Source organism: Plectropomus leopardus, chromosome 6 (genome assembly GCF_008729295.1).
Source record: "Plectropomus leopardus isolate mb chromosome 6, YSFRI_Pleo_2.0, whole genome shotgun sequence".
Taxonomy (NCBI): Eukaryota; Metazoa; Chordata; class Actinopteri; order Perciformes; family Serranidae; genus Plectropomus; species Plectropomus leopardus.
Genome location: NC_056468.1, coordinates 20,933,472 through 20,942,656, shown reverse-complemented (window position 1 = coordinate 20,942,656; position 9,185 = coordinate 20,933,472). Strand labels below are relative to the sequence as shown.

General features: G+C 38.7%; 1 protein-coding gene across 2 annotated transcripts; it reads right to left on the bottom strand.

The window, feature by feature from the left end:
• Positions 1-1,626: 1,626 nt before the first annotated feature.
• On the bottom strand, positions 1,627-9,185 carry golm1 (golgi membrane protein 1). Of its 2 annotated transcripts, none has more exons than XM_042488284.1 (11): positions 9,027-9,185; positions 7,434-7,576; positions 6,318-6,497; positions 6,184-6,238; positions 5,955-6,057; positions 5,453-5,576; positions 4,705-4,867; positions 4,308-4,538; positions 4,030-4,194; positions 3,702-3,800; positions 1,627-2,599 (listed from the first exon to the last, which is right to left on the bottom strand). In XM_042488284.1, exons 2-10 carry the CDS (start codon positions 7,560-7,562, stop codon positions 3,703-3,705), a joined length of 1,248 nt encoding a protein of 415 aa, XP_042344218.1. In that variant the 5' UTR covers positions 7,563-7,576; positions 9,027-9,185; the 3' UTR covers positions 1,627-2,599; position 3,702. The 2 variants fall into 2 exon arrangements, with proteins under 2 accessions (XP_042344218.1, XP_042344219.1); XM_042488285.1 differs by having other exon boundaries at positions 4,705-4,864.

Below are 9,185 nucleotides of genomic sequence, written 5' to 3'. Positions count from 1 at the left end.
ATAAACCACTATTTTTTTTAAATTTGTGCTCCACAAAGGTAATGAAGGACTGCACTGAAGTGTTGTCCCAAGAAAATATAAATCCCTGATTTTACACAGAAAAAAATGTATCTTCTTATCTTACTTTTTGTTAAAAATTCCTTTTGTTTAAGCACAATGACATTTCGATAACGTTTGTATAGTTTTAAGATAATGTTTTTGTTCAAGGCGTTTAAGCTGTCAACAATGTTCATCATTATTCTCAATTTTCCTCATATTCTGTATATGTAACTATACATGTCCTAATAAAGTCAAAACCAAATTGTATTTTTCCATCATGATTTCAAACAAGAAACTCTACAGGCCTTTTGCAATATTTCATAGAAGAGACTTTTGTTCTTGTGTTTGCTAGAATTCAACATCTGTTGGGAAACTTCGGGACCTCGACTTGTGTATAAAATATGTTCTGTGGGATTGAATAATGCCTGGCAGTTCTGTTGAAATGATGAACATGGAAGCAGCTAAGCAGCTCTAACCTTAGCTTTAAACAGTGGTGTCGAAGACGAAGAAAAAACAACATTATTGAGGGAAGGACTGCTGATTGTAAGTCAAAGCATTTGGATATTATGGCAGATAAAACTACCATATAGTGAATAACTGTGGGGATTTAGGTAAAGTCACAACCTATAAATAAAGTAAATCATATGTCCTGTATAAAACACAAGGCAACAAAAGATCTCAACACAACATTATACTAATTTTTTATAATATTAGATCAGGCTTGTGCAGCTTTAAGCTGTATCAACTAATTCATTCTAGCAAAGCAACTGAGAACTTCACATCTGCTGAAATGAAGGAATCCTAAGAACAACACAATGTTCCTGCTTCAAGGGAAGGTCCTTTCCGAAAAATATAAAGTCCATTACATTTAGCAGAAAAGAGGCAGTGTCCACAAAGTGAAGTCCCAGGATCAGTAAACATGTACTAAGTCACTACATCTGACCTTTGCTGTGTCAGAAGCAACTGACTGCAGGGAAAAACTGGTGTACACTGAATCGATAAGGCATGCATCAAAATAAGACTATTGATCTGCTTATATCACCAGGTGTTTCACACTTCATTATAATCTGATCTTTTTGTTGAGCACAGACGACATCCATCCTCATAACAGTTATTGGTCTGAAATACAGCTGATAATAAAAGCCCTGCTGCCACTAAAATGCCAAAGCAATTCAACAATGTGACGCTCAGAAATGACTGCTCATTGGTCAAAAATATCCAGTTATAGCAGTTCTGACATAGTATGTTTAAAACCTGACAGTTACATCAGCATACAATCCAGAGGATGAATTAGCAAATTCGTCATGTGCTTACTTTTTTACAGCATGTCTGGTTACACAGGAATCAAAAAGAACTGTCTGACCCAATTTGATAACTGATTAATCAGTTTGATTAACCTTTCAAGAAAAAAAGTCAAAATTATCTGATTGCAGCTTATTAAATGTAGTATTTTTTTTGTTTTGTTACTCCTCTATGAAAGGAAACTGAATATTTTTGGGTATAAGCCCAAAATGACATTTGAGGATGTCATCTTGGGCTTTGGGACACACTGCTTGACATTTTTCACTTAATTTTTTGCACATTTTATTGACTAAACAACTAAGTGATTAATCAAAAAAATAATCAACATTGAAAATATCATTAGTTGCAGCCTAAGAGCTGTCGTACAAGACTCAGCACTTTTCCTTCATTTGCTGCAATTATGGAAAGCCTAATGTGCATTCACTGACAGACACTGAGTCGAGCAAAAATTCCTGGCCATTGACCCAGAGTCAGAGTCCTCTCTCTGAGAGACTATGCAGGGGAAAAACTAAAGGCCTTGTTTAAGATGCTGTTGAGCCTGTGCTGCAATGCTCTGTCATTGGGATCACTTAGATCATTTATACTTACTACAACATTTCACACCTCATTCAGTAACCCTATAAGGGTCTGCACATTATCATCATTTATCTTGTTTAGTTAAAGTAATTACAGAGTGAACATAATAAAAACATCTAATCACATAATCAAATCCACTGATTTTCAGGGATGCTGAGATGCTCAGTTTTTACAAGTCAGCTGGTGTCAAGTCTTGAGATGTCTTAAGTTGTTTTTGCTATTCTATGAGTGCACACAACACCAACAACTAAGCAGGCGAAAGTGCTTCTGAATATATCACCATACTGAAATGAATGTAAGTACAGTTACCACATGGCTTTATGTGTAAAATGATAGAACGGAAAACACAAGTGCACCTGCTCGGCTGACTATTGCATATTTTCATTCATTTCCAAAATTCAAAATGTGTTGATCTCAACCGATAAAATGTCTGGAAACATGTAATCAAATTAAATGTACAGAATCCAATTAAAATGACAAATAAAAGAGACTACAGGAAGCAAATGGTTATGAAACTAACCCCTCAACCTGATGTCACAAGTCTTTCTTATAGAGATCTGGGTTTGTTTTGTGTTCACTGTGTTAGGAGGGCTGCATTAACCTGTATGGTGCTGTTGTGCTGAGATGAATCAGGGGTCCTGCTTCCTTGTTTGGTGTGCAGTCTCCTTTTCCAAAATCAGCTCTGCAAGAAGAAAAAAAATCAACATTGTGTTACTAACATACACGTGTTATTTATATAGCTGCATAGTGCCTATAGCAGGCTATCATTCAAGTTGTTAAGAGATCTAAAAACCTTTCATTAAGAGAATATACTGTAAGTGCTATAGATTTGTGTTCTCAAGGCAAAAATGTGTAAAGCACAAAAACATCACAACCAGTAAAAGCTGTGTTAGTGACATATTCAGCTGAAGCGGAAAATCAGAAATCTGAAACAGAATTACTTGTTGAAATCAGATCATTTCTTTAATTGCCATGACCAGTGGAAAATAACAATGAAGGCTGAATTGCACAATTGGTTGCAACATGCACAACACACTTTGCCCCTCCGTGGCTTTTATGTGACGTGATTTTATTTTATTTTACTGTATTTTATTTTACACTGTGTGGTGTGTACTGTGTTGTCATGTGTTCTGCAGAGTATGTTGTCCTTTATGTCATTCTGTTGGATGTATTGAATATGTTTTAAATACCCTAAATGCAGCTAAGTTATTCAGAAGTGCAAGTGACTCAACAGCAGCCCAATAATGATTGATGTGGAACTGTTTTCAATCTGCTGCCATGAGATAAAAAATGACCATCATTTAACCATTTGAGCTAAAACCACCTCACATATAATGTGATTTTTTGTAATTCCAAAGTGTGACATGTTGAGTCAATGTTTAATAACACGAAGAACAAGAAAGCAAGTGACTGCCAGACTCCTTTTACCCCTTGCATTAAAATGCATTTTGGGTAATTGGATTCCAAGCAGATAGTGGTAAACCACTTGAAAGCACAGTTGCAAATGCACCCAAAACACATTGAGGATGAATTTTGATCCAATCACAGTGGCTACAATCATTTTATATAAATGCAATTTTGATTTCAATCCACATAAAACAACTCTGTGCAGAAATACGTAATCCGCGCATTGATACGTAATCACTGGAGACATATTAATACCAGTACCAGGGGCAAATGGAATCAGGTGAAATTATAACGAGATACAATCTGGATAGCAGATGTATTAAAGGTGTAAAGGGGGTGTTAGTGATAAAGACATTGTTGTCTGGCTCAGTGTATACCTTAGATTCGAGCAAGCTCAGCTTGTTTGTCTGCTTCAAACTCGCCTTCGTTCTCATCATCTCCGTTATAGTCAGCCAGCTCCTCCTCCATGTCCTTGTCTATTAGAAAGTACAATGTAGTTATGAACATCAAACACACATAAAATCCCTTTTTAGCACTGCGTCCATTTCTTAATCTTTGTTAGTTAATAATCCCTCACTCAGACTTTAGCTCTGGCCTTTAGATGGTCAACTGCTCTTAGACAAACTCCAAAATAAAGACTGAGGATCATCTCACTCCTCATCTATCACACTTTTTCAGTTTTATTCTATAAAGACAAACACATACCTATATTTTCAGCCAGTTTACTCTGCTGTTGTTTCTCCAATTCAACTCCAGCCACTACTTGCTCATCTGCATCATATTCTTCTGGCTCCTCAAGTTTCTGACCAATGGGAGTCTCATCTGCCTTCGCCCGGCCAATCAGCATGCCTTCCATCCCAGGGTCTGCGTCTGGAGAAGTGACCAAAATTTTCATTTAATTTTAACAAAATTTCATGAACTCTTCACTAAGCATGTTAAGATAACAAGCTAGTATTCTGCTTTCAGTGAACCAGTCCCTCTACCTTCTGTCTGAGCGCCCTCCTCATGAGCATCCATCACTTCCAAATCGTTATCCTCAGTCAGGTTATTCTTCACAGGTTTACTGGTCCCTGCCTCACCCTTCTCTGCTTCGACAGCTCCCTCTGGTGGGAGCAAAATATCCTGCTTGACTGCAGCAGCTGAGGGAACCAACTGGGACTCTCGGACTTCAGAGAGATTCTTCTCTGGAGACAGATTTACTAGGGCATCGGGACCTGGAAAATAACAAGGCAGAAAGCAAGTGTAATGTGAAGTTGTATGCATGTTATTGCAAGTCTACATACAGATATGTAGAGATACACAAAATACACTGGTGTCATTGTAAGCTGTATGAGTTTCCAGTGAAGTAGTCTGAGACACCAGGACATCCATGTCTGTTACCTTTGTCCACAATGATCTCATTGGTCAGTAGCTCAGGCGGATCATTCCCTTTGGGCTGAGAGAGGCTTGATGTGTGGCTTACAACAGTAGCTGTCTTAACTGCATCAACCCCGGTCATCACTGGTCCGTCCTCTTTCACTGCTATATCCACTGCATTTGTCTGCTGAAGGGGAAATATCATCACATACCACATTTCTTTTACGTCATAAAAACAGCTGGCCAAACATAAGAAAGGTCAAAGCCAGTCAATAGATCTTAATTTAGGGTGCCTGCTGTGTAAACAAAAGGCACACTATATATTATTCATTGTGTTTATTATCATATACACTTTTGCCCTGCGTCTACTGTTAGAGGGCCAGTACTTTCCTTTTGATTTTACTGCATAAAGTGGGGCAACATCAACTCCATTTCCACTACAAGTAGACTACAGAGAATGATTTTAAACAAAATTTTAAAAAAAATAAAAAATTAGTTGTGGTTCAAGACGGCCACATTAGAACATCACCTTGCCTGATAAGTTGCTGTTTGAGGGTTTTAACCTCAGAATATTGAAAATGCCCTGAATAATGTGATATTGTTTCAGGACCATATTATCCATGGAGGTGGATTAGGCTTTATGTGTCCAAAATGGCTTGATTGGCCCTGGCCCTCTGCCCTGATACTGATCCTGTGAAAAAACTCTTGACATCCCTCAAGAAAACATTGTTTACATCATTTAGTTCACTGTCAAACAGAAACGCCAACTTACCTGCGTTGAAGCACCCAGAGGAGGGATGAGCTTCTCCATCTTCTTCTGAACTTCAAGTTTAGCAGCGGCCACTCTCTCATCACACAACTCCTTCTGAGACAGCACCTGGGAGTGACAGTGGGTCCTACACACACACACAAAAACACACACACACACACACACACACACACACACGATTAGGGATGCACGATAATAATTGCATGCCATCGGTATCAGCAGATATTGGCTTTTAAATGAAATATTAGTATTAGTATATGACATACACTAAAAAGCACTGTAATTTACAACTCCATCTGCTGGTGGGCCAATATGAGTATGCATAATATGATGTTAATTCTACTACAGAAGATACTTGATGATCACTAAAATTAGAGGGGGGGGGGGGGGTAGTTATCTGCCAAACGAGTTGTTATATATCAGCTAACGGATATGTGCAAAAATCCAATATCATGCATCTCTAATTCAAACAGACCTGTATTGATTATAAGAATCTTTGTCTTACATGTCATATGTGAGTTTGTTGTTGAGGGTTTTGATGTTGCCTTGGCAACTCTGCAGCTCTTTCTGAAGCTCCCCCAGGTCGTCATTCAGCTGATTTAACTGACCTACAGTACACACACACACACACAAGATATTAAGGCCCACATAAGATATGAAACACAGACTTTCTTTCTACAAAGATCTGTTGGCTGCAGAGACAATGCAGTTTTTAGGTTGAGGTCAACCTTTACCTTTCAGTTCCTGTATGGTTTTGGTACTGGAGGAAATGTTCTGCTGCAGTATGCCCTAGAAGCAAAAACATATCAGTTATCACACTTCACAGTTTGTATTTTTGTATTAAACTGCCTGTGGTGTTTGTGGTCACCTTCTCTTGGCTGCAGGTGTTCTGGGATCCTTCCAGCTGTTTCTTAAAGAGGCTTTCTATGTGGCTGATCTGCTCCTTTTGTCTCTGGATCTCCTCCTGGAACTCATTTTTCTTCATCTCCTGTGCTCCTCGTTCTGCTGCCCCACGTCGCACCTGGCCCTCCAACTCATACAGCTTAGTCTGTATTACACACGCAAAGTCAAAGGGTGATAATGTAGACGATGGTACATCAATCTGACTGTTCAGTGCCAACTGGAAAAAACACTGGATATCTACAGAATGACCGAATCTGATAGTAAAGGCAAAATATAAAACACACTTGCTTGTAAAAAAAGATCTGCAACAATACCACCAGGTTTCCACAAAACAGCCAAAAATGATTTAGCCTTAAGTATATTTTTGTTCAATGCAAATAAGCAAGGCCCTGGGTTGTCAGTTGCTTATGGTGACCTACATAAAAGGATGTAAGTTAAAAAGGGAAATTACACAACATACAAAAAGACCTTCCCACAACCAAAACCCTGAAACAACTGAAGAATAAAGGAGGAACTGATGACGCTTATCTGACATCTACAGAAGTCAGTCTTGCAGATCTGCACCAAAAAAGTCAATTAATGATGGCAACCTGTTTCTTCGTGTGAATGTTACACACATTTAGGCAAATGCTAAAAGCGGATCTTGAAGGTCTATTCTGAGACAAAATATGAAAACATTTCCAACAAAAGAGGCTTCGATCATCTTATTATTCATGTAGTGATCATGCCAGAGCATAAAGTAGCATTAATATAACTTACAGCATCATTTAAAAGGTGATATTTGGAATATCCACTATGGTTAAAAAAAACACAAAGTAGCTCACATGGTAAAGCAGGCACCCCATGTACAAAAGACTGTCCTTGCTGCAGTGGCTGCAGGTTCGATTCGACCCACGGCTCTTTGCTGCATGTCATCCCCTCTCTCTCACCCTTGAATGCTAATATATCTCTTCTATCAAATAAAGGGAAAATCCCCCCCCAAAAATCTTTTAACACTCACACACACACACACACATAGAAACACACAAACACAGAGAGAGAGAGAGAGAGAAACACACAAACACAGATAGATTAACCTTACCTGTAGCTCCAGGTTGCGGGAACTTGACACCCAGTAGTTAAAGCCCAGAACGAGTATACAGGCAATTAGAGCGCCAATCATTAGAGGGGGTGACCTTCCTCCACGGCGCCCATTTCCCAGCCCACCCATAGCTGTCTACAAAACTGGACAAAAAGAAACAACAATCAGGGTCAGCATACTTTCCATTAATTCTATAATTACACGTTTTAAACATGCAGTGCCTGTCTGTGAGCCCTGAATTCCTCTATATGAAGTTGGTCAGCTGACTTTAGGCTAGTTATGGCTGATAATGTGGCTAAGGCCATTGAAGTAGTCTACAGATGTTTTGTAAGTTCCTTACATACATGTAAAAAGCTCTCTGCCGGGCCTGCAAGCAGCAGTAAAGTACTTCTGCTTGCATCAAGCTAATGTCGCACAAAAAAGGTCCATGGTGTCAGAATACAGTATAAAGGAAATGTTATCTAATGACACACACGTATAGTCTAATACTCAAAGCAATGCAGCAAGATGATCTCAGTTTGGACCAAACAATGCTGACTCAGCAAAAATGTTTGAAAGATGCTGAGAAAGCACACATTAACAAGACAGGACCAAAAGGTGCTGAGAAACAAAAGGTATTCACCCCTACCAAGATCCAAAGTCTGATAGTCATTGGAACAATATTATGTTGTCTGAGGGTTGGAAACACTCAACCATGCCGTGCTTGGTTGGTTTCCTCCCATCGTGCAATGCACTGAAGACCCAGGGGCAAAGACTTGTTCAGAATCGTAAAATGTAATCTACATTGTAAATTACTTCATGCAAATTTCTCATGGACTGCAATGCAAACAGCCATAGTAAATCCTAAAACGCAACAGCACACAAAGATAACACTTAAAGTAAGCATACGTTGTGATTTAGTTACCACAAAAGAAAGCTATGCCTTGCATTATCCCCTAGATACTTAATAGGGTTGATATTATAGTAGATGGTATGCATCAAGGTATCATACAGCTGTTTTTGTTGAAAGAAGATTGTAAGTAATACCTCATGGTGGACAACATGAAATAAAATAAAGATAATTATACAAAACAACACATTAACGTCTCCGAGTCTTGTCACGCAGCAGCAGTAACATTACAGGAAAAGGTGGCACAAGGGAGTCAACCTCTGCTTAAGATGACAAACAAGTGACGCCAGTGAAATAAGATTAAAAAAGCTGGCGTTTGTTAAATCACAGCACGGGCCTGACGATAGCTCATATCTTAAACATGTTGGGTAGTATCTACGCAGTTAGTAACGTTAACATTAGCCAAAAGGGTCACTCGTAGGCTACATTAAAAAATTAGGTCAGAAATGATCAGATGTTAGCAGACATCACGCCGACTAGTTTGGAGGGCATGATTTATAATCAATTATATATAAAAAATGGCAAACCATCAAAGAAGGTTAATGAATTAAGCATAATTTGGCCAATATGATAAAATAGTAAGTAGGGTTGCCACTCTACGTTGCAAGATAACGGTCGTTAGCAACGTAGCTTGTCCCCAGTTGCCTTTAGCTTTGTATTAGCAGTTAGCAAACGTTAGCAGCAAGACCATCTATTTACCTTACCCGTTAGACTCGAGAGTCACCAAACAGGAATATAATGTTGATCCCAATATATGGAGAGATACTTGGAAAAATATTTGACAATTTGGCCGCGTTTCTCTGGAAATTAACAGCGCATTACCGGTAGCTATGCGGTTAGCTCGTATCCATTATTGCCATACA

What these genes read in the sequence shown, in the direction of transcription:
- golm1 (XM_042488284.1), bottom strand. Translation starts at nt 7,562, where the DNA reads ATGGGTGGGCTGGGAAATGGGCGCCGTGGAGGAAGGTCACCCCCTCTA. An exon ending in TGAGATCATTGTGGACAAAG is followed by an intron (nt 4,539 to 4,704) that starts GTAACAGACATG and finishes GTTATTTTCCAG; the next exon opens with GTCCCGATGCCCTAGTAAAT. An exon ending in TAAACTGGCTGAAAATATAG is followed by an intron (nt 3,801 to 4,029) that starts GTATGTGTTTGT and finishes ACTTTCTAATAG; the next exon opens with ACAAGGACATGGAGGAGGAG.